The 25,932-nt window shown below is 42.1% G+C and overlaps 1 protein-coding gene across 5 annotated transcripts in view; it reads left to right on the forward strand.

Moving 5' to 3' along the window:
• Positions 1–25,932, forward strand: part of CRHR2 (corticotropin releasing hormone receptor 2) — a 157,511-nt gene that overhangs the window by 47,888 nt on the left and 83,691 nt on the right. For 2 of the 5 annotated variants that reach the window (XM_035318451.1, XM_035318449.1), the window contains exon 3: positions 3,956–4,075. The exons of 1 other annotated variant lie outside the window; for it this stretch is intronic. In XM_035318451.1, coding sequence (XP_035174342.1) covers positions 3,956–4,075 — 120 coding nt within the window. Of the gene's footprint in view, positions 1–3,327; positions 3,794–3,955; positions 4,076–25,932 lie in introns of those variants that run through there. 2 more of the 5 variants (XM_035318450.1, XM_035318453.1) reach the window with 2 other exon arrangements.

A 25,932-nucleotide genomic window follows, 5' to 3' on the forward strand; every position in this document is an offset into this window, starting at 1 on the left:
CCATATTGTATCCCAGTCTTGGGCAGAGCTCATTCCTGTTTGAGGAGCTGTAGGTCACGTTCCAATCTCTCTTCATGTGTTTATATATTTATTTGTCCAGCATGTTCACTTCCATAATCCAGACTCTTCAGATGTTCTGATATAGATGGGTTGTGCGAATGTCTTGCGTGCTCCCACAAGCAAACCAACAAACACCACCACATCGGAACAAGTTCCCTTCTAAGCTGACAAAGTTTTTCTGCCTGCCAAGTGCAATTATTAGCTTTCTTCGGTTGTTCAGTGCTTCTTAAAGCAGATCTCTGTTACCTACAGCCTAGCAAGATGTGGTTGCTTTTTATTCTTACCAAATGCATCTCACAGAGGGGTACAGCATCAGCAGAGAATCGACAGTGTCAGTAGCTATAATACTTCTGTCAATCTTGTGTTCAGTTGGATTTGCTGCTTTTAGAAAGAGCCACATTTTCACCTTGAATGACTCAAATTGACATAGTCAAGATTTAACTGGATCCAGCCAAAGGAAAACTTTGACAAAGAAGTTAATTGTACCCAGGGAAAGTTGCAAAAGGAGCTTAGCATGAAGAGACTGTAGATGAACTGAGATGAAGAGATTATCAAATGATGGTGCTAGCTTATGGACTGAGGAACAACAAATTGTTTTCCACATCCAGATTTACTCCAAGAGAATCTTTTTACCACCTCTTTATGTATTTTTGAGGTTTGTTGTTGTTAAGTGTATGTAATACAGTAGCATTACCTGTGCTGTATGTACTGTTTCTGATTTTTCTAAATGGAACTGAATGGGAAGAACAGAAAGGAAAAGCATTTTAGGCTGATGATTTTCTAGCTCATCTCACTTAAGCAAAGAAACTGTTTTCTTCATTGTTGGAAAATATTTAGTTTAATTGAGGGCTGTTGTTTTGGGTGTTTACTACTATAAAGAATGGTTCTGAAATTAAATCCAGCTCAGTCTTTGTACTATTGAAACCATTTGACAAGTGTTTCGGCAAGAAAATAAAGGGCAGCATTTAGAAAAGCGAAACATTAATCAAATTTATAAGTAACTCCTGTTTTTGAAACCGTCTTTCTTTCAGTAGTTTATAAAATGATGTGTTCCTCCAAAAATTCATGGAAGTCTAGTGCCCAAATCCTCCAGCTGGGTTTATGATTCCAGTGTGGAAGTTGCTGCACAAATAGTGAGAAAATAGACAGGGCAGACAGGAGATGAAAAATTGAGATCGTTGCCCAGGCATTGTGATTTTTGTCTTGCGTAGAGCTAGCAGAAGGAAAAAAAATCCTGTCAGCATCCTGGATGAGTGCCCTACTCACTGATCAGTTCCGCATCGATTGAAATGGCCACTGAGCTCATTGATGCCACTGCATACTTACAAACGCTGTCCTCCAAGAAGAACTCACAGCCATCACTAGGAAGGACTCTTGAGGAAAACAACCCAAAATGTTCTGAACTTAACTGCTCCATTAGGAAAGCGGAGTAACTTAACGTGAACACTTGAAGATACTTCGAGGGATAGACTTCTGTGAGTTTCTTAGAGGTTTAGAGCACTCTTTATACCTCTGACTTGAAAGTTCCAGAAATAGTTTTTTTTTTTTTTTTTTTTTTCCCTCAAAGCTGTGCTTTAAGACAACCAGCATGTTGGTGGTGGCCATGTTGTGTGAATGATACTGAATAAATTTTCTTTCCTGCTTTTGGGGATTAGAGATGCGTGGGACAAAAAGATCTGGAGGTGTTTTGACAAAGGTCAGTTTGCTGAAATGCAGATTTCTCAGAAAGGACTGCAATTTTGGGAACGTTCACTTAGGAAGGAGATCATGGCTCCAGACAGAGAAGCAGAGAGATGCATTCACTTGCCTCAGAACATCGTGCTGCCTCGATAGCTAGGGCATTTGTTAATTTGTATTTTTTGCATATTTAAAACAAAAATACTCATCCCAAAACTTGATGGCACTCTCTTCCCCTCTCACATTGCAATTTATGAAAATGATTAAAAAATATTCAGATTCTCAGATGGGAAAATAGTTTTCTGTCTGGTTCTCTCATCAGTGCATATTGGTAATTTATTTGCCCTTCTAACCATTTTTTTCCCCTTTCTTTGGATAGCAAGCTTCTTTCTGTCTTTGAAGGGCAAAGAATGAAGCCTTTCAATCTTAAATACGAGTAAAGGGAAAGTCCAGGCCATTGCAGGATGGGAGATGGATGTTATTAGAAGTCCTAGGCCATTGCTTTGAAGTCAGTATAAACACCACGGATGATCTAAAGCTGTGAACACAGGCTGCAGCCAGGAGTCCACTGCTGGATCTCATTTTTCTGTCAAAGTTTCTTTGTCATCCTCGTCTTCTGTTTCTGCATCTCTGCTATCATATATAATTCCTGTGCATTTCTCCCTTACAGGTCTGTTTTCTATTTGCTTCCTAAGGTCCTTCTGTATCCATGGACCTAGATGATCCTCCTTAGCAAGTTCTTGCCATTTTTTTTTCTTTTAAAATTCCTCATACCCTAATGTAGCAAGTCAGAAAAGGCTGCTTAGGTCTAAGCTGCTCTCCAGCATGTCCCAAAGTGCAGAATTTCACTCAGTTCCCGCTGCACTGAGCTCTGATTTCCCAAAGGATGACCACCTTTCTGAACATCTCCACCCAAACTCATCCTTTCCCCTCTCCAGACCCTGCTCCCCGGGACTTTTGGTCTTCAAGCCCTTTGCTTCCCTCCCTCCCCACATCGTGAGCTCCTTGCCCAGGAAGGTTTCCTTGCTGCCTGGCTCAGTCTGAGGGCTTGTCCTTTGACTTGCTCACTCCCCCCATCACTGGAAAACAAGGGGGTTCTCTATTCTTCTCTGACCCCTGAGTGGTCCACACTTTGATCCAGAGCTCTACTCGGGCCTCATTTCTGTGCCCCCCCCCCCCCCCACACTGCCTGCACAAGGGGCAAAAGGAAGAGTTGCCCCTGCCGTGCTTCTCCCAGCCCTTCTCTCACTCTCCCCACTCTGGTTGTTACCCCAGATAAGACCTCTCAGACCATCTCCCCCATCTCAGCTGTTATTTTTGCCTCTTTCTTCAGGCCTGCTCAGTATCCCACTTACTGGACCATGTCCCTTGTCCCCCCTCCCTGTCCGCACGTCCCCGCTCATCCTCGGTTCCATGCAGCGAAGACAGCATTGCTTTCCAAAAAGCCCGAGGAGTTTTCTTAATCTGATGGCTTTTCCTTTTCTCCCTGGCTCGAATTTGCTCCGAGTATTCTTGCAGAAGTGTTCTTCGCCGGAGCTAACAATAAAACTCCGCGTGTGTGCGCGAGAGAGGGAGAGGGGAGGGAGGGAGAGAAAGCAATACAACGGTCTGGCAACGTGAGGCAGCATTGGAGAGCTGCTAGACCAGGGAAGCCGGCTAAGAGACACGAGCCCCTTACTCTGGGCTGAGTGAGATCCCATTGGTTCCCGAGCTGCTGTTTTAAAGCAAAGAAGAGCCTGAAGGATTGAACTGCACAGCCAGACGCAGACTCTCAGCCAAGTTGTCAGCACTCTGGGAGGGAGAGAGGCTCACACACACGAGATCGCAGGGTGTCCGCAGCTTGATGCTCGTTTCTTTCCAAAAAGGAAGAAAGGAGTGGGAACAAAAAACAGAGAAGGGGGGAAGGAGCCTGATCCAGCCCAGCAGCCCCAGGGGGAAATAATGGATGTGACCATATCTCAGTTCATCTTAGAAGAATTTGATGTCAACTGCAGCCTCCTGGATTTACAAGAGACTGTTTTAGAGAGTTTCTCGATCTCTTTCCTGGGCTTTCATGGTAGGAATCATTACCTAGCACAGGGCTCAGAGAAGCTTTTTGCGTGCTAAGATTGGGTTTGCTTTGTGATGCAAAGTGTGCCGCTTTTGTGCTTTCTCAACTGCTTCTTTTTCCCTTTCTCTCTCTCCCTCTCTCTCTTTTTTTTTTTTTTCCAACTCAAAGGTCCGTACTGCAATGCCACCACTGATCAGATCGGGACCTGCTGGCCCAGAGCCTCGGCGGGGAAACTAGTAGAGAGACCCTGCCCGGAGTTCTTCAATGGGATCAAATACAACACCACGAGTAAGTACAAACTCCTTTTCTTCTCCTGTAGATCTGGTCTTGAGAAGGCACCTAGGGAGATCCAAATGATCTTTTCAATTAAAAAAAAAAAAAAAAAAAAAAGTTTTCCTGGGAAGTAACATTTCCTCCAAATTCCAGCCTGTATATTCAAAACTCCTGCCTGCAATGTTGCAGATTTCTCAGAAGCAAAGGTTTCTGAACACGGATTCTTATTTTCTTCAGTGTGTTTAGGTAGATGGGGCAAAAATACTCTCAGCGGTCTAAGGAGGGTATACTGTGCTAGCTGGCTGTCAGTGTGTTTATGTGTAGATATATATGTGCCTGAATGTATGTTTTACTGTAGCTGTGCTTGAGCTGTTTGGATTAAAGATGCTCTGGCTTGCAAAGTGTTTAGTCCTAACACTTAAGAACTGTGTTCGACTTCCCGTTTGAGAGGCTGTTTCTGCAAATGGGGACAAACTGGGCTGGAAGTTTATATCTAACAAGCAGGAGGCTGAGGTCTGGAAGCTGTTTAGTAACTTCATTGGCAGTTTTCTTAGGAGGCTGGGGTGGCTGCATCATTAGTGCAAGAGAAATGGCAGAGGATATTATGATGCAGATAAAATTCAGAGCAAGGGAGTATGGGGCTCCTCAGAAATCTCTTGGAACTGATGCTCCAGTCTTAGAGGTAAACAATCACGATGACTCACTAAGAATTTATTATTCAGGCTGTCGGACCCAGGCACTCATTTCCTTTCCCTTATCTGTCAATATTGTTCGGACCTTTCATTAAGAGGTTTTCATGTAGTAGCTCCAGGTATGTGTATCCCGCTTGTTTGTCACTCATTTTTCCAGCTACTTAAGGTGCTTTAGACTGGGGACATTTCATTCTGTTTCACTCCTAACTGTTGTTCAGGTGCTGGTAATCTAATTTTCCGTAGTGTTAATTTTGTGGGCTAGCAGTAAAAGCATGACCCTGTCATCCTCAACCTTATTTTTTAACTTGTTGAAAGTGAATTACCTCGTTCCACAGCGTTCGAGGCGTCAAAGGTCAGACAACTAGACAAAAGTTCTGTGTATGGGCTATGCAGAACCAAGCCCCCTTCCAGATTTGTTCTTAGGGACCAGCTTCTGTCATCCTTGTCTTTGAGCAAAGTAAGGAAGTTACCTCAGAGAACTGCAGGATCAGCCTCAATCCTATATTCTCTGCCCTGGCTTTGCAATAAAATAGGTGGGAAGAGGCAAAGGGCTGGGTTGTGCTGTCTTTGATTACAGCAAATAGTCCACTACCTTTCCAGTCTCAGATGAGAGAAAAAGAAAAATTCTGAGAATTAAGGGCAGCTTAAACAAGAGCATGTGTATCAGAATGGACCCTAAAAGAACAGTAGTAGAAAAGGTATATCAAAGAAGTACGGGTATTTTTTTCCCATTTCCTTTTTTTGGTGGGGGATGTCACTGCCTTATTTTCATTTTTGCAAAAAGAAAGAATGAAGGAAAAAAAAAAAAAAGAGAGAGAGAGAAATGCATTATGGATGATTCTTTATTTATGTCATAAATACACTGGAGAGAATTTAAATGATTTTCCTGTGCATGGAAGGGAAAAAAATCTTTAATACCCCAGTGTATTTTGATGAACTCTGTTAATGCTTTCAGTAGTTCATCACTGACCTGATTTAAAGTTCTTCCCTGATTCCCTCCTTCTCAGTGATGGCTAATTCTTGTATTACAATGCTAATAAATCTTCTTAAATTCATTATTCTTAAAACAGCGACATGTTAATTTAAATTAAAGAAATACTGATGAAGTGGGTTGGTAGTTGTTGTTTTGTTTTGATTTGATTTCAGAAGCAATTTTTTGTTACAGCCTGAGAAAACGGGCATTTTTCTACTTTGGATATAAAATGTGAATATGCACATTGAGAAAACGTATGGCTGCAATATTGAGTTGTATGTACTGGTGCCCAGATGCAGTAGTGTGTCTTGCTTGCAATAGAGAACTAAACTACATTCTAGCTGCTGGCTTGCTATTGCTCTTATTTCTTCCATGTGGGTAGCTCTTCCAAGCTGTAGCAAAGCAAAGGAACAGGACTGTACCAAGATTTGAGACAACTTGTAAAATCAAGAGCCTCTTGGGCACTTGTAGTACTTGGTAATTAAGGCATGGAGAAGCAGTAGGACAGCAAGTTAAGATTTGAAGAGGTGCCTCTCTGGTGATCTGAAAAACTTGGCAATTAGTACATGCAGAATATGTCCATAGCTTCGGGAGGCCAAATACCAACGCGGTGGGACTGCTTTTATTTGCATGGTTTAACCAAGCGAGCTTGTGGGATGACCAGTGGTCCATTTGTAGCGGGACTCAATGTGCTAAAAACCTGGTCTGTGCACCTTGTGCTGATAATAAAATCAGCACAGACAGCTGATTAAAACAAAAAAGGGAAACAGAGCTTGAGAATGTTAGAGGTGAATAACCCTGGTGTAAAGTCAGGAGACGGATTGGAATAGGGCGAAATTTCTGCCTTGGACAGCTTTGTCCTGTTTTGTTTTGCATTCTGTTGGAGTAAAGAGAGAAATGATTGTGTATTACATTGTAATGAATAGTTTTTTGAGAGGCAATTCAGACAAGTTTAGAAAAAGCAATGTGTAATGCCGCTCTTCTACTAAGGGCTTATCCAGTTCTGGTCTGTAATTCAGCTAATGGTGATACTGTAAGGAATCCCGTATTTGAGAGCTGTTGCCTGTGAGGAACTGTAACATATTTTTAGTTTTGTTTCTATGGCCGTTAGTATACTTCTCATGCTAATGAAGATATAGTGATTTTTTTTTAGAAATGAAGACCTCAAAGATTCAAAGTTGGTACCAGTGTTGTGAAAGTAGCTCATCATTTGGAGGGCATGAACCCAGCAGAGTTCATCATAGACAAAACCTTTTGCATTGCAGACACCAGAAAATCCGGTCTTGTAAGTGCCCAAACTGTATGAAAATCTTATACCAGCCTCAATCGAGCTCGATACACGGCTCCAGAGCAAACCAGCCTCCCTAAGTTCTGGTATTCACAGGGTGATTTCTCTGCCTTGCCTAGTTTCTGTGCATGTAGTGCATGAAATTCAAGACAAAGCAGCAGGTCTTACCAACACAGATCCGCTCATCAAAGGCTTTGCATGGACCTCCCTCTTGCTTGGTATCTGTTTTGGCAACTATTACGCTTTGACCGTCACAACAATTCAGAAACCCTGAGTCCTCAGATGGGGAATGCTATTGAACCCTGCAACATGCCAGCAGAATTTAAGCCAAGGGTATTTGAGTAAAAAAAAGAAAAAGAAAAAGATAAAAAAAAAAAAAGAGAGAGAAGAACTGGTGAATAAAAAAAAAAAAAAAAAAGGAAAAAAAAAAGAAAACCTGTTTGCAATTATAAAATAAACTATTTGCATAAAATATTTCCATTTTAACTGCAAAAAAAAAAAATAAAATAAAATTCCTGCGGTGTTATGCTTGTGTGTCTGTTTCTGTGTGTCCCTTGGGAACTACTGAGTGACTCAGATAAGTTTCAGCTGGATTGGTAAAACAAAGTCTGTCAGTCTGTGCGTATTTTTCATCTCTGACACTTTGTTATTTTGTGTTGGTTTGTTTTTGTGTGTTTTTTTTTTTTCCCCTCTTTATTTGAGAAACAAAGTCATACTGACAAATCAAGATCTGGTTACTGTGTTGTATGATTTGTGAATGCAGGCAAAATGCTCTTTGACCAAGGAACCAAAAATGATGCCATCCATTTACAACTTTGCTTTTGGCAGCAAAGCTCTTGTATTAAACTCAAAGGAAAAACAAAACAACAGCAACAAAATCAAAACCACAAGGGAAAATGTATGTGTTGGTGCAGCGTGTGGCTGTGCACTTGTCTCTGTTCAGGATCTATATTTAGCTAAAGATGACAGTATCATTGCTGCCCTCTAGATGTGTTTATGCTTTGACAGCGTGAAGCTTTTATTCGTGTTTTAGAAAACAGATTAATTCACTTATTAGAGTATCCTCAAGCTTGATTAATTCAGCAGATGGGCAGTAATGAGACTCTTCACTGCTTGCAAAAAAGGTGGTTGTACTTAGAGCGATACAGGCTAAAGTATGTCTACTTTACTTCTTTCTTTTCATTGTAAATTACCCTTTGCGATGGGGAATTCCAGATGTTCATCCGATAGACAGTAAGTGTTGATTCCCATAGCCGTGGCTGCCTGGTTGGGGTTTGTTTACAACAGCCTGTGCAGGGAAGGGGTATTCAGTGGTGAGACGCGTCCACGGCGGGTGGCCGGCTTGGTTTGCGATGGTTGCAGGCACGAGGTGGAAGCTTTGGAAGGCTTCTGGCTGGAAGATGAAGATACAAATCTCTGTGTTTACAGCAGGTATCCACAGCTAAATAGCTAAGCTCTGAAACAAGTTAGTGGAGCGCTGTTCTCTCCAGGGGATGAAGCCTGGAGAGGTACTCAGCTTAATGTAATTGGGCAGATCAACTCAGTAGTCCATGCAGAAGCTCTCTTGCCATTTGATATGTCCAGAAGCATCTTGCCTGGTGCCTGTCTACTCTTTCACAGGGTCCACGCCTTTTGTAGGTTTGTGTTTCATCCTCCAGGCGACATAGGCATTGCTGGTACTCTTAAGAAAAATGTTATGATGCCTGCATATGGGCAGCTGAATTCATCTCTGGGTGTCTGTTGAGCTGAACTGAACCCACACCTGAGGATTGATGTTAGGAGGTCAGCCTGCTTTTGTGATCAAAGTGGACAAAAGGTCTCTGTAGCTCTGGATCTCTCTGCAAGTCCATCTCTCTTTTGGTACAGGAAAGCTCTTTGACTGCGATAGCCACTTCAGATAAGTGTTTTGGGTACTGCAAAAAGCATCCTCGTTTTCTCCAGGGACTACGGTGCAGAAAATAGGCACATAAGCACTGCCAACCTCGCATCGATGGGGATTTGACTTATCCTTGTTCCAAGGGTATGTACACCACCTTTTCCTTGCTAGCCCTACAACCAGATGCCTTGTTGACAATGGTTTGGAGAGGGCTGGTGACTTAGCACCTGGGCTGTTGTTCAGGTGGACAGACATGGGAGAGAGCGAGCCATTGACATAAGTATCACAGCTGCATCTATTGACATGGCTTACTCCGTGCTGAAAGAAAAACTCCTGCAGCTCTTTGTTGTCTCATCTTGAACAGAGGCTTACAATCTCTTCTGTGATGAGGAAAGGGTGAAGAAGTGAATTAATAGCTCTTCTTTTTTTTTTTTTCATCCCTCCTTTTCTGAGAGGGGTTAAAGGATTATTTAATTTTTAAAACAGCAAAAGAGCTAATTTTCATAGGTTAAACACCCACTCTTTTAACAAGATCTAACCTCTGCTGTTTTTCATTACTATTAATTATTGTTCAGACTTCTTCTGGAGCAGTGGTTTTAGCCTGCATATAAAACATGAGCCTTGCTTGGAAATCATCAGTTTTAGAGTCTTGTTCATACTATATGGGTAGAGACCTGTCCCAGTAATTACAGAAATGTGCATTTTTGTAAGTGGCTGGCCTAGAGACTCTATTAACATTTTCACTTATGTTTTATCTTGTGTATTTTACTGCCTGAGTACTTCTATTGATTGCATATGCATGGCTTACTTTTTCGTGAGAGATTATTCTGGTTTGACTTCTAAAGGGTGCATTTTTGAAAGCCAAGACTTTTGTAAAAGATTAAGACCATTTATGCTATGGTGGCCTTTCATCTTTACTGGGGAAAAAGAAAATAAAATGTCCATCAGCACTGCCTTGTCAGCATGAGTGGTGATTCCTCGAGGTACAGCTGGATGCAGTGAGGAGTTGCAGCTGAGGTATGGGCTGGGGGAAAGGACAAGGCAAGAGGAGAAGCATCCGAGTCTGAGAGCCAGCAGATGCTGAGCAGTGCTGGTGTGCTGCCATTTGGATTGAAGGGCTCCTTATATATTTAAAACACATTGCTGAGACTCGTTTCAAAGGTCAAATACAAAACTTTCTCTTTTTTGCTAAGCAATGCATGCATGTCTTCAGCTTTAGAAAAGTACTGCTAAGCCCTCAAACTGCTCTTACCCCTTTCCCTTTTCTGTAACCTTGTACATGTCTGGAAGGCTTTTATCCCCACTGGACTTTTTAATGACTAGAGGAAACTTGGGGTAAGAAACGATGTTTTGTAGCTGATTTCAATTATGGATTCACTACAAAAAAAAAAAAAATAGTAAAAAATGAGTCTTCCATTTTGCAGAAGCCATGTTTTAGCCATCCTGGGGTGACCAATACTGTATTTGCCAATTAGGGAGTCAAGAGAACATGAAAGATAAAGTAAGAAAATGGATAAGAAACGGAAAAAACACAGCAGAGGAAAAAGAAGGCCAGAATTGGAATTCTGTGGGAGGGAATTAAACATTTTTAAGCTCATAAAACTTTTCTCTCAGGAGACCAAATGTGCAGTTGATTAGGTCAGCTTGACTCCAATAGAGCTGTATCCAGATTAAGATTTCAACCATCTTTGTTCATTTTCTCTTGCTAGTTTAGGTTGAGCTCGTCCACAAATAAAGCAGTGGGAAGCTCTTGATTTCAGAGCATGCACAGATGGGAGAGGCTGTACATTTTTTCCTTAACTTTTTTCTTTTTTTTTTTTTTTTCTTTTTTTTTTCTTTTTCTTCCATTGTGAAGCATCATTTGTGGTAAAAGATCGCTCTGATTTTGCAGCTTGGAAGCAACGTGTTGAAAACAAAAGGAGAAATGAAAATAACTCATCTTTCCTCCTGCCATCCTGTGAAATGTGTGATTTCTTCATTGAGCACAAAACAGAAGTCAATTGCATGTAGTAAAATAAGAAGATTGTTAATGTTGCTTCAGCCATGTTGAGGGCCTTTCTCTTCAGCTAATTAAACAGTGGGTAGAATTTTTGTTCTTCTCTAGTGAGTTATGAGAGGTAGCTTTGCTATGATCCTGTTTTGCCTGGTTGGGTTTCTATTAAGTTTAGGCCTGATCTTTGAGGCAGAATTGACACATTTGCCAGGGTCTGGAATTGCTGTCACCATTCTGTACCGGCAGGCCTGATCTTCTGCCAAGGTCGGTCAGAGGCCTGGTCCCCTGCTTTGTCCTTCAGGGTGCTGATCCTGAACTTGGGGACATCATCCATGGCTGCTCAGAACAGTGACTTACCGCAGTGAGAAAGCGCCCATGGGCCTGTGAGAGGGCTCTGAGCCTCGTGGCCTTCAGGAGGGTCAGCAAACAGGCCCTGCGTGGGTTTTTTGGAGGTTTCTGTGACCCTCTCGCTAAGGAAGCTGCCCCACACACCTCTCCGTTGCTTTCCTGAGTGTGCTGTTGTCCAAACTGACAGCAGCTACCAGCTGGCAGACGGATTGAGGTTCGGTCTCTTCCCACAAGTTAGGAATCGGACAATAGTTGCACAATCGTGTGCTTCTGGGGCCAGGGGAGGAGAGGAAGAGGGAACAGCTCATGAACAGGTTGAAAGGGGAAGAATCAGATGCATTACAAAGGGAGATAAATCAGGGATTTCCCATCTCACAACATAAAAATGGCCCACACGGCTAGATCTAGTGTGGGGCCTCTCGTGGATGTGTGATTTCTTTCGTTTTTCTCCCTTGTGACCAGTTTTCATCCAGCCAAGCTGTGGGAGGGTGAGGTCTGAACACTTGCAGGAGAAGGAGCGACCAGGCTGTTCTTCTCCAGTCGCCGAGCACTTGGGACTCTCTGTGACTCCTTGGGCTTCAGATTCTGTGTTTATTGCCACAAAACCTCAGGGAATTCCGCTGAAGGGATGGTCACCCGTAATTCTTCCTCTCAGCCACAGGGTGTCACTTAAAGTGCAGGTAAAGTAAATGTCCGCAGGCATCTGCACTGAGTCACTTGGGGGGTGGAAGTGATGGATGGGGGTGAAAGAAAACCGGTGTGACTGGTGGGCCTGGGCCTTGTCCTGCTGTAATTACTGACAGTGCTGCCTCTGCAGCTTCAACATCCTGCTGGGTGGTAAAAGGGACGGACTGAAGTGAAGTGGGGACAAGGACACGGGGGAGGAGGAGGTGGAGGATGTTCTGCAAGGAATCGTGCTGCCCTGCCTCTGTGGAGAACTTGCTAGGCAGGAGGATGCTGCCTGAAGAAGATGGTTGGTGGCAGTTTCACCAGGGCTGCTCTGAAAGGCTAAAGGAAGGGAAGCACTAAGCTTTGTTCTCAGGCAGGTATGTAGTATGTTAGAAGATGTGGAGTTATGCAAAGCTTAATGTAAGCTATTCAGTTGTGGAGCGCTGCCATGAAAAGCAGGCAACAAGAACCTGCATTTGGATGACAGAGCAGTTTCTTCCTTGTAAACACTATATTCATTCACAACTGTACTGTCTTCCTGTTGCAGTACAATGAGCTGGATATTTCCTGCCTGAGTCCCCTGGCAGGGACTTAGATTCCCCCTATGGACCCTCAGGTGCTTGGCAGATGCTTGAGGTTCTCCCTCTTCACAGAAATAACAGATACAGTAAATGTGGGACAATGCCTTCCTCAGCTGTGACTGCTCAACTTGCCTGTTGCTGATGGGTGGGGTGAGCCCACTGACTGGATTTAGGTGGTGGTTTCTATTTCATAGAATCATGGAATCATAGAACTGTGGAATCACAGAATGGTTTGGGTTGGAAGGGACCTTAAAGATCATCCAGTTCCAGTGTCCCTACCATGGGCACAGATTCCTCCCACCAGCACAGGCTGCCCCCAGCCCCATCCAGCCTGGCCGTGGGCACTGCCAGGGATGGGGCACCCACAGCTCCTCTAGGCAGCCTCTACCAGGGCTCACCTTTCCTTCTGTGTTCTTCAGTGGCATGGAAGTATCTTTGATGTTACTGTAATGGTGAATCTTTGTGACTTCTATGGCTTGTAAGGACAGTACTTCAAGTTGTGTCCTCATTCCAGTAAAGTTCACAGACTGCAAATGCCATGCAAGACTCTGCTTACAGTCAGCTATCCCATGAAAGGGAAACTTACTCAGTTTTGGACTGCAACATTGCTTATGACTTGACATGCAGCTTATAACAGCCATTCCTTAGTAGCTTGCAAAGGCCATAAGGACTATGCTATCCCATTAAATTGGAGGGGAATGGATTTTTGTAGACATTTTCCTTTTTTCAGTGCAGTTTAATTCCTATCAGACATTACTCATGGAGTTTGTAATCAGTAGCTCTTGGGACAAATTCCTAAAATCAATAAAACTCAGACTGCTTTATGCTGACAAAGGTCTGCAGTGCTTGGAATAACAGAGGGCCAGACGCTGCTCCATGTGAGACTTGTGAAATAAGAAGCAACCTATTGAAGTGAATGATAAAAACAGAAACTGGTACAATGTTTCAAAAAGAAAATATCCCTCAAAATCTCATGAAGCGTTTTCCTTGGAAGAAATGGAAGGAGAAAGAACCATTCTCAATGTGCCTGCATTGTCCAAAGCCCCTGGTGGCTGGAAGGCACTGAACACACAGTGACACAAGGCTGCATGTGGTGTCTTATTCTCCTGAGTCACCAGTGAGCAAAGAGAGATTTGGAAGGTAAAAAAATGTGCTATGGAAATGAGAAAGTCAAACTAGGAAATGACTTTGCTAGTGCACTGTTAACCATCTTGACTAAGCTTAGATGTGAACTCTTAGTGACTCTTTCTCACTGCTGGGAGTATTAATTTAAGTTAATTACTGCTGAATTATGCCACTAATACCTGAAGCATCAGCATTTGTGTATCTTCAAGTACATGATAAGCAGTCATTCCTTGCAGAATCTCCAGGCTTTTCACCTCGATTGCCACTTTTCAACTAGAGCAGCTAAGGCAGAGTTTGGAAGTGAAGAGTATTTTCAAGGATTCTGGTTTCTGCACTGATCTCAATACACTTGACAGACCATATGCTTTGAGCTCTGTTTGGAAAACTGGTGAGGACAGCAGGTATTAAATTGCTGGAAATTGATTTCTAGGTATCATCAACTGCCAGGTTTTGCATAGTCATGCCCTTGTCCTCTGAGCGGTGTGGGAGCCAGGTAACACTGCCACCAGCTCACAAGATCTCTGTAGAGTTAATGCCTTTCATTGCTCCTTAACAACACTTTGCACTGAAGAAAGCCAGGATCCCATAGATCTGTATTTGGTTCATTTTGGCCTTCTAGTTTGATCTGAATTTCCCATTTCACATAAACTTCACGTGTAAATGCACCCACCTGCCCCACTAGCATGCCAAAAATTCGTATTTCACAAATGTCTGCCTCGTGTCAGGCCTCTCTAAAAATGCACATTTCCACCTGTCAGCTTGCGGCACTGCGCCAAAGTTGATTGTGACTAAGGAAGCCTTCTTTGCAGCACTAAAATAAGAAGGGTTGTGGGTTTGTTTTGTTTCGTTTTATTTGTTTGAGAAGTGAGGGAACAAAGGTCGTCGGGATCTGCATTCTACTTCAAAGAAAGCCTCCTCAAAAAGGACAGGAGTGGATGCAGATGTAGGTATGATGGTGCGCTGCATTACCCAGCTCAACCCAGAGGGGAGAGGCTGCAGCACTCTGAATGCTGATATTTGCTGCAGGTTCCTATTTTTTTCTTGGGAAGGTCTAAAAGATTACCACCGACTTTTTTTTTTTTTTTTTTTTTTTGTGTAGTTAAGTCATCCCTATTTACCTACAAAACCATTCTCAGCCTGGCTTTGTCTTTTTCATCCTAATCTCTCCATAACCCTTCCTCTCTCAGTTCTCCTGTAAAATAAATTCTGGCAGCAATAATAATAGCAGTTTTATGCTCACACAAGAGCCATTTAGTACTTTATTTTATTCCTCCGGTGAATGCTAAGGGAATAGAAGGATCTGTGAGCTGTGCTGGAGAGGCAAGTCTGTCAGAAGAGTACAGGCATCATAGTAGTTTGTTTCCATTTATAAGGCCATGTAAGTATGTAAAATGTTCTCTTGTAACTAGAAACGTGATAAATAATCGTTTAATATTTCAGCAAATGGATGTTAAGATATTTACTAGAGATCCTCATTTTACTGATTCTCTGCTAGATTTCAGCTGCAATCCGTGACTGAATTGCTGTGATTACATCAGCACACTACGGACGAGCACAAGTAGAATATCTCTTTTCAATTACAGGGCCTCGAGAGAATTTGTGGTGCTATTTTCTCATCACTTCCTCAACTGCTTAGGTAACCTGAATGCCTCCTGCCTGTCTTCAATGTGTTACCTCTCCTAGGTGCTCTATCCAAACCCCATTCCTTGCAGTAGCTGGACCAGGTACTGAAGGTTAATGGGGCAGACACATGAATGAGCCACTGATGCTCTGGGACCATATGGAAATCAACCATGTGTGCACTCAGCTTCTGGTATACCTGAGCTACAATTCCCTTTCTTAAATCTCAGGGAAAGAAATTCATTTAATTTTGGTAAGTCAGATGTGCGTCCAAGTCCTTGGGTTCTGAAGTAGTTTTGAAAACTCTACTGTGATTTGACCAGTATCTTCTGGAAGTGACCTGTTTGTAGTGATTTTGAGTGTGCAGCTAAGTCCTGGCTTTGCTCGTTGAAAACAAGCATGGTGTGACAACACGATGTACTGCAGGTTCTCTACTTCTCCTTCTAACCATCTCCGGTTTTGTGCTGTCCTGTAGATTTCAAGTGGATCCCTTAGTATTCTCTATCATCCGTCTCTTGTTCACCTTAGACAGCTGTGGCATGGCACTTAGTGGTGGTGTTTCTTTAGTTTCTAAGACACTCGAGCCGTAAGCAGAATATGCAGAATTTTTATCCCACAGTGTGTAACAGAGAGGGGTCTCAATCTCTTGTTGGGAATTTGTGTATCCTACATATTAATCTGTGGTTCTGCACCACTTTACTTGCTTTAGGTCATCCTTTGCTTGATTTCTGGAGAATTAAGTGAATCTCACAGGGCACTGACCTTTGTCTAGTTGCCACGCTACCTTAATGAAAATCAGCTGGAAAAGGCAGGGCTAATTGCTTTGATTTAATCCTGAAATGTTGATGACTCATTGATGGCTCATTCAGGATAGCAGACACTCAAGGTAGAAGGACTGGATAAAAATAGCTTTCTTGAGATTAAGTTAAACAGTTTAAGTGCTGAAAGTTTCAAATGTTTAGGTCCTAGGTGTTGCATAACACTTGCTGGAAACTTGAACTCTGACTTTGGTATCCACATCCTCTTCCATTTCGAGGTAAGAGCAATAAACCTGCTGTCTGACAGCAGCAGTGACTTGGTTCCAGGTGTCCCTGTGACAAGCCTGGAGCTTGCATCCAAGCAGTGATGTAAATGTCTGGCACAGGAGTCCCTGACACACCTGGAGGGTGACACCTTCTGAGGCCATTTGCGAACACACATACTATTTTTCAGAATTTAAAGGTTTCTCATCTTGCTGGAACTGACTGGTTTCCAGGGATAATTTCTTTCTCTTTTGCTAAGGGGAAGGAATTACAGATGGTTGCAGGAAAAGTGGAAACATGAGTAAAAAAGGATAGAGAAGAGGATAAAAGGAAAAAGGATAGAAAAGACTGGCAAGTGGAAGAGCAGAGCATCGACCAAGCAGACTGAGAATGAAAAAGGAAGTGACAGTGAGCAAAGATGGAGGCCCTGTGCCTGAAAAAAAAACACATGACTTAAGTGTCACTGTGCAGTGACACACAATGCAGTGTGTGAATCCTGGTGGAGGGAAGGGGCAAACACTAGGAGACGCTCAGAAGGCATTTGTGGGGAACCACTGGAGTGCCACGCGTGCCAGCTGGGAGACAAAAAACCAAAATCTCAGCTGCCATCCCAAAGGACAGCAGGTGAGAGAGGGGACTTGGTGGTTAAACACAGGAGATGAAGAATAAATGTGATACATGCTGTACTGCATCCAAGGCAGGCAGGATGAAATAACAGGCACAGTTACCAAAAGGGGAAAAAAAAAAGAAAAAAGAAAAAAAAAAAAAAAAGGTGGGGAAGAAAATACCAGAGCCAACATAGCTACCTTGTAAATGACGTGTATGGCTTGAATTTTATCATGTTTGGCTTAAGGGCTTCCTCTGTTTCCATGCTCCTATGAAAGAGTTGTTCATTCATTCATTCACTGTTTTTCTTAATGATCTTCTCTTGCTGCCTCTCCTCTGGCTTTCTTGGCCTTGGAGTTGGTTGTCAGGCAGGCAACAGGACCACAGCTTCGCACTGGTTCTGATTTTGTTCTGAAAACCTTGTTCAGAATGTTTTTTCCAAACCCTTTTGGTTCTGATTTCATTGCCTTGAAAGCAAAGCTTTCACTGTGAATGCAAAGACCTGCCTGGCCATGGCTTGCTTTGGTCTGCCCGGGACCTCATTGGCACGTGGGGTTGTTCTGGTATGTGGCCGCAGTCAACAGACAGCATTTGTCATTGTGGCTGTTTGAAAGGGATGGTAATAGGGTGGTTTCACCTGTAACTGTCAGACCAGACAGAAAATCAGACCTGCTTCACACCCCGCAATTGACCTCAGGCAAGCTGCTTCAGTCTCCTGTCCTTTGGTTTTGCCCGTTGTAAAGAAACTCCAATAAATCAGGAACTCTGAAGCCTTACAACTCTTTAAAGACCTCTGTCATGCCTCTTTGGTTTACAGTGCAAGAAGTTCTCTGATAATGTATCACCTCTATTCATCAGTGCCATTAATTTCTCTGGGGCTGGGAAGGACAGTTTTGAGGACAGAGTCTGTGTTTTACAGTCCTTTATAAGAGCTTTAATACTAAGGCTTTTGCACAGTAGACTGTCAGATTTCAGTATCTCAATATCATTTTCTCCTGGGCTCTCTTTCAGCAATAAAATCTTCTATTCTCAATGAGAAAACATGAACAGAAAGCATCCCTTTGTGTGGTTATCTGGGAAAACTGATTTTTTTGTTATTAACATCTTCAGAGTTGCAAAAGTATCCATGAACTTGGATATTTAATCTGTGTGATCATTACAGTTGCCAATATATTCCTCTGTTTGACCATCTACTTTTACAGTTAATCTATAGCCCTTTATTTTCACGCCTTATTATCTTGGTGCAGATCTGCTGGTCTCCAGCACCTGCAATTTTTCTGTGTGCCAAAGGAAATGCTTAGTTATCAAAATCACATTTCTTCAGCTATTTGGTGTTCCACTCTGCAATGCAGAGTTGTTTCCTAGGCTACATTTGCTAGTATAATACATATTCTGTTGTCAGATATCCTATCCGGTGGGTTTTGCCTCATTCCTTGATCTAGTGAAGATAAATTATTGAACTGTCTTGCTTTATCTGTGGAGAATGTCTTCGCTTTCCATAAACTGAGCTCAGTTTTGCAAATGATTTTTTTCCGCTGCAAATCCATTTCATCACTCAACATTGTAGCACAAATGCAGAAGAGGAATTCAAGCTCTCAGGTGGTGATGTAGGAAAGACAGTAGGTTAAAAGAAAGCAACCTTCGATCAGGCTCTGCTTGCCTTTTTGTGCTAAAACCAAAGTAAGGGTATGTCGACTCTCTGAAGGCTTGCTGCCTGCTCCATACACCAGCCCCAGGAATGCAGTTGCCGTTTGTCTGTCCACGAGCAGTGCCCGGGTGTGAGGCAGTGCTAGGGTCTGGGCAGCCTGCAGGGGTAAGAAATGAAACAGGAGTGACATCGCCAGCCTAACTCTAGGTTGACAAAGGGGAAAAATCAGAACCTATGCTCAAGTGAGTAAGCAGAAGGAGAAGCAGAGCTATTGGCAGAACAGAAGGGAGAAGAGGAGGAAAGTAAAGGGAACAGGGATTAGAGGAGTAGCTTTCTGTTGTGCACTGCGAGGTTTCGATCTGTCACGGGGGCAGACATTGCTCATACCAAAGCTGACGATCCTGTCTCTGTCTGTCAATCCCACAGCCCAGCTCACAGGAATTAATCAGTTTACAAGCCAGCTTATGGTTTTCTGAAGTTACAGCAAGTGTTTGCTTTTAATTAGTGTCTTTTGGGTGCCGCTTGTTAATGGTCATCCCAGCAGTATGTGCTCTGGCACAAGACAGACAACTAGCACCGGTCGGTTTTACTATTGCAATCCTTACTCACGAATGGCTGTTATTAACTTTCCAACCATCACATCTATTTATATTGCCAGCGGTGACTGAGATGAGCTAATTACAGAGATCATGCAATTTGGTCCTACATTATACGTATAATTTTGTAATGAAGGGATAGTGCTATTTAGAAACGGTTCTCATAAGCCTCCCTTTGACTACAAAGGTCTGGCAGGAAGCTTTGCAAGAGAAACTTTACATAAAATGGTTATTTAAGAGTCAGATCATTGACAGGGAGAAAGATCTTGAGACATTACTATGTTCTTTTGGAAGCAAGTGCTAATATATTAAAACTTCTTTATGGGTAAGTAGCTTTTAGCTCCAGTACTGGTAGTGCCCTGAATGCTTAAATGGATCTTATGAATACATGTAAATGTAATGGATCCTTTGCAGTTTTTAAGAACTGATTTCTTTTTTTCTTTTTTCTTTTTTTTTTTTTTTCCAAGATTAAGCAGGCAAGAGATTCTGCTGTTGTTGTGCCCTTGTGGTTTTTGTCATGGTGTTGTTTACAGTATTTTTTTTTCCATTTGTTTCTTCCTGCATGGGTAAGATTATTGATGATTGTTGGTAGTAAAAGCTACCTTCGTTCTGCTTGTACTTCTGTAGCGCCTAGGGATCAGATCTTTGGTAGGCTCAAGACAAGCTGTGGAAAATATGTTCTTCCCCAGGCAGCTATTTGGAGGCTCTTTAAAAAGGTCCTAGCAGGAAAGAGAAGAGGATGCGGATTATGGAATAAATATAGAAAAACTCATTCTGATGTTTTATTTTTTTGAAAATTCTTAAAGGTTGGAAATACAATTACGGGGACTGCAGGAGGGTTCAGGACAGAGCACAGCATGTTGTCCGAGGGAAGGGCTTCCAGAGCGCTGAGCAATGCGCCGGGGCATTTGAACAATATTTGTAGATTGGAGTTTCTGTGCACTCTGTGTAAGCTGATTTAATTCTCAGTGGTATATCCTACCTTGAACATGGAAGATTGATTATTTCTCCAAAGCACCCTGCAAGGGGGTAGGTCTACTTTGTAGCTCAGAGGTGTGAATTAAGTTGTTGACTTCTAGAGATGCACCTAGGTTAGCTTGACTCAGTACCATGTGCATCACAGCTGTAACAGCACAACGCCCAGTTTCTGATGCCCAGGCCCAGCAAGGACTAAAAGGCAGGGATGTCAACACCTGGATATGCTACTGCAGCCTCGCTGCCCAGTTCAGCTTGGTTGCATTCCCATTGCCTCTCTGTAAATATTCCCTATAGTCGTGATTCTCACATGTAGTGGTAGCATGGAAGCAAGTAGTGACCTGGGCATTAATTTTAAGTGAGTTATCAGTGTTTTAAATTCAACACCTGATCTATTGCTAAATGCACTGACTGGTTTTCAGCCTTGGAAAACAATCAGGATTTGGTGTGCTGGCATTTTTATCCCTTAGCAGCTTAGTGAAGTCATAGGGAGAAATTCTCTTTGCATGCAGCACGTATCCTTTCCCAAAACAGACAGCAGACTAAATTGGCTTGTTATATTTGCCTTAAGTTCTAGGCTGGTTGTCTTACTTCAAAGGATTTCAAAACTGATCTTTCTTTCATTGAAACAAACCCACTGATCTGTAGTAATTATCTTCATTCATTGCAAAGATTTTTACACTTTCCTGGAGTTTCTGAAATCATGTCCTATTTAACACAGTCCTTGAAACTCCACAAAGCTGTGAAAGCTGAATGTGTTTCTGCCTTCTCTAACTTAGCTCCAGTGATGAGGTTCTCTCAGCCTGCTGCAGACAGTCTGCTGCTACCAGCTGATCGTCTAGGGCTGATGCCATGACATTTCCAGGCTTTCCTTCACTAACTGCTCTTTATTCAACTGATCTTCAGGAACTTGAGTTTCCGCTGGTTCAGCAGCATTTGTGAATCCACTTCCCTCACAGCTATTGCAGGGCAAATTGTCTTTATATTTATCCTGATGATTCGTAGGATATTGGAAAGGGCAGCTGATGAAGCTCTTTCTGTTCAGCGTTTTCCCCCCACTGTAACCCAGTAGGACTCTCCTAAAGGCACTGGCACCGACGTGTAACTGCATGAACTGCTTACTTCTGTTGATCTAGATGCTTCATCTGGTCGCAGAACAAAGTCTTTGAAAGCTGCAACAGGTAAGGATGTGTCAGTGCTGTTACATGGCTCACACAATCTTCCCGCAAATGTGTTATGTGTAACTCAGCGTTTAAGTTCTGAGGTTGGTTATTTTGACTGATCCTGAGCAACAGTATTTCAGGATGGGAAATGTGTAAGTGGACAGTAAGTAGTAAGAAGAGAGATGGTAGGAGGATTTGTAAACTGACTGCTCTCGTGTAATCAAATAGTATTCTCCGCAGTTGGAAGCACCCCGTGAATAGTTTTCATAAATGATTTTCAATGCTAAAGTAACAGAGACACTTGAAGTAATTGCTATATGCACACTGCATTTTAAATCTATTTAAACAGAGATAATGAGCTATACTCTTCTCTTAGACTGAACTAAATCCCAAGTAATTCTCTGAAGCTGAATGTTTCTCCCTATCATATTCTGGATGTACAATCATGTAACAGCTAATTATAGTGATTAACTGTATTTCACAGATGATGACCTGAAGAAACTGTTACATGATGTATATTGCATTTCCTCCATGTTTCAAAGATAATGAGAGCAAATTGTAGTTAACATTGTACTCTCATTAGAAAGTCGACAACCTTCTTCTATTGATTTGATCCAAAGATAAATTCTTGTACACCGGGAAGGAAAAGGCATTTTATCCTAAACACTTCATGTGTAATTACAAAAAGAATCTTTTATCTATATAAAGATTTAGATTCTAATTTAAGAGGAGCAGAGTTAAAGGGAAGCGTATCACACGACCTCGTTGTACACGATGCAGTTAAGATCAGATACCTGAGAAGAACAAAATTCTTGATAACAATTTCCTTTAAAAAAAAAAATATTCAGTGGGAACTACTCCAGGACACTGTAACTGCATAAGTGACAGTCAAGTTGTCTTTTATTCACTAACGTTTCATTTGAGAAATGACATACAGCAAAACTCTCCTTGGAAATTACAGCAAGTGAAACGAGGGTTTGGCCATGAACCCCCAGTGAGTTTTTGTGCGAGTGTCAGGGGCACTTCTGGAAGAGTCAGCTTGGTTCTGCAGGTTGGTTCCACACCGTGGATTTGGTGAAGGTCTGTCCTGGAACATGTTCTTTGCTGTGTTTGAGCCATGTTCTTTGTTAGCTGTGATCCGTGACCACTTCTTTGTTATGCTGTTTGCAATCTGCTCATGGTCTGGCTTGGATCCTGCACCCCAGCCCCCAGTTGCTTCTTGTACTGTTTCTTCATAAGCTTAGCTCACAAAAATTTGGGAAAGGTGCTGTTTTCATTAGAACTTAGCACTATGGATCTCTATACTACCTTTCATTACTTTAAAACAAGCAAACAACAAAACAAAAAAGCCAACACGTTGTTTCCTGTCTTTATTCCTCTCCTTCCATCTTGTCTAAAGGTGAGATCTGACCCACAAAGGGAATTAGATGCCTTCAGGGGCAGTGAATGCACTAATGAGGAAAAACCTGCACGTCTTCGGCAATCTGCATTACTCTGTGAAAGGGAGATGATGGAGTAGTTGGAGATAGGCTGGGTCTCCCTGTTGTAATGTTTTAAAATAAAATTCCTAGAGTAAAAATGGAAACAAACAATGTTAGAGCTTAATAGAACAGCACTTACTTGAGGCACTGGGCCAAAATGAATATTTCCAGTGGAAACTATAAAAGTGACTGCTTATTTTTCTTACAGGAGAGGCTTCAGGGTTTGGATGCTTATTTGTGCAGAGCTTTTGTGTGGCATTACAGATTTTTTTCCTGGTCACGTTCAGTTTAAAGTAGGTCCAAACTGTTACAGATAGCATACTTTCCAACAATATTATGTAGCTTTTTTGTGAACATGATGGTTTCATTGCTATACAGCATAGTTCATTGCTCTGTAAAGGTAATCAGATTTCCATCCTAATTTTAAAAGTGCAAATTTAATTTAATTCATCTATTAAAGAAAAAGAATTCTGGTATCACCTTTTCTACATCGGATATATAAGCTCATTGTTATTTGGCAGATGAAGTCCAGTTGTATTGCTTTGAAAAGCATTATAAATTAAAGACACCTTTTTGTTCACTTTGTGTTCTTTAAATGGCAGTTTGCCTGCCATTCACACATTTCAGCTTTTCTCTTCTACAGTATTATTGTTCATGACAAACTTGGGCTTTAAGATTTTGTGGTTCGGTACCAAGCAGAATATGAATTAAGCAGTCGTTGTTTGAATACCCAATGGTTAAATAGTATACAAACAGTCTTCTCTATGGTGATGATTCCATGGTGGAAATGGAAATGGTACTGGGAATAAATCTTGCCCCAGTGTAAGAAATTTAATTTATGAGTGCTCAGTAATGATTTCCTTTTCTTTTTACCAGGGAAAGTACTAAGTGTCGAAATGGGAGAATCTGGTCTAAATGAAAGTGAATGGTGAACACTGAACACTTCTCTAGGTGAATGAGCACTTTCAGACATGTAATTTTTTTATTTTCTTGCTGTTCTTGAAAGGAAATAGCAAACCTTTATAAAGACACCTTTTTTTTTCTTTTTTTTTTTTTTTCTTCTATTTCTCTTTGTATATTCTAAAAATTGTCTTCCTGCATTATCACTGTAAACAACCAGTCTTAGTGCCTATCTCCCATGTCAACGTGACAGGAAATTTGCAGCTCTTTAAAGAGCAAGGAAAGTCAGCTACTGAATGATAGGAACTTTCCACAACATCCTGCTGTATGGTCTGTTTGTACAGCTATATGTATTACACTTCAAATATGTCGTGGGATCACACTTCACCAATTTTTTTATCCTCTGCGAAACACCTAGAGCATTTTCTCCCCCTCTAAGTTCTTGGCTGATGTCCTTGGTGGATGCATCATTTGCTTAGGGATGGTGCTGTGGTGAGAAGCCTGCCTTGCTCTCCTCACCTCCTTCTTTCCTTTCCCCAGTGCCTCATTAATGCTTGCATTGTCCTTTGGGAACCATCCTATGAAGAGTCTTGGCAGACTAACCTGAATTAAAGAAATATATATATGTCCTGTGTTCATTGGTTGTTTTCAGTCTGGATCCAATTTGTCTTGCTTCTTCAGAATACCTGAAGCCAGCATTTTCCCCAGAAAGGTGGTACATAAACTTGTAGCTGGTGAAACAAACAAATTTGGCTTCTGAAAGCCTCAGTTCTAGAGCTGAAGAGAAGGCCTGCATAGTCAGCTTGAGGAGAGGATGGTGGTGGAAGTAATATATAGGGGAAGAACCTTTTATTTAGAACAAGCTCCTTAGCAATCACAGAAGTGGAAGGGGAGTTCTAGCTTTCTGGGACGTGGGTCTGATGACTTAGAAACCAGCACGGAAAAGCTTGGGCTATTGTATCCACTTCCAGTATATGTCCTCCAGTCTCTTGCAGGACTGCAAAAATTAAAAGACAGTAATTATAACCAGCAATAAAATGTACAAAGGTGGCCTGAAAGTGAGGAATTAAAGGTGTCAGCAGTCTGACTTCAAAGCAAACAAAATCCAGTAATTCCAGACTGGTAGACATGGAGATAAGCTTGTCTTGGAAATGAATGGATGCTGAGGAGACACCTCAGCTAAGCTGAAACAATGAAGAGAGTCACTTTCAGTGCTCTGAGAAGTCTAGAATGCTCTTTTTTGCACTGGGAGGAGAGTTATCCCACCAACATAAGGTTTCTGCCCTGTCCTTAAAGCAGTGCATCAAACTTGAGAACAGGGTATTTGCAATATGTGCAATGTTTTGTGCTAGTCTGAAATGGCTTTGCCTTTCCATCCACTTCCTTGTAGTCACGGAACTGCGCGGTGAATTATTCGAAGAGAGCAGTGTTCTTTGCCGTCTTTGGTAGCACCAGTTTGGGACACAGAGGATCACCAACCTTTGCATTTCAGACACCTCATTACTTGTGGGTCAGCTCTAAGAGATTGCAATGGTGGGCAAAACTTCAGTTGCCACAGGGTCTCCTTTGTCTTTTGGCACTAGTAGGCTGCCCAAATGCATCAGTATTAACTTGAAACTTGTGCTTGGAGAGAAGTATAATGACCTCTCTGCAGAGAGAATTGTCCTTCCTTGAGGTGGGCTTCCAACAGAAGGTAGTTATCTTCAGAGGACTGACTACCATTATAGAGATGGCTTTTGGCCAGGTTTGAAAACCTGATCCTTTTCATAGTAAGGCTTTTTGGAGAATTTTACAGATAGCACTGGAACCACATATGTCTGAGTCTTGAAGAGGTGTGTGTGACAATGCTGAAGATATCACACCGCATTTACCAAACTGCAGCGAACCTGAAGCCATGTGGGAAGTTTCAGAGATGGCCTAGCAATCACTCCTAGTTGAAATGATCTCAGGCTTTTAAGATCCATCTGAAAGCTTAGCCAAGAAATGAAGCTGGTGAAATGCTTTTCTTAGACTGTCACAGCATGTGCTGACAGAACACATTATGTGCTATAAAATTAGAAGAGATTTTAAAATTCTCCTTCTCCCTCCCATGCCATTTCAAACCCCCAAAGAGACAATAATTATCAGGTGATAATTATCAGAAAGCACCTTCCCACATAACAGCAGGTTTTCCAGATGAGTGATGCATTGTGTTAATAAGGTTATGTCAGGGGAACAGACTCTTTTCCTCTTCCCACCTGCCTGAGCTTGTTACAGATTAAGCATGGTCTTCTTGGCCCACGTGTGATCACTCAACAAATTGTGCCCAGGGGGATT

This window comes from Oxyura jamaicensis, chromosome 2, assembly GCF_011077185.1.
Source record: "Oxyura jamaicensis isolate SHBP4307 breed ruddy duck chromosome 2, BPBGC_Ojam_1.0, whole genome shotgun sequence".
In the NCBI taxonomy this organism is placed as follows: domain Eukaryota; kingdom Metazoa; phylum Chordata; class Aves; order Anseriformes; family Anatidae; genus Oxyura; species Oxyura jamaicensis.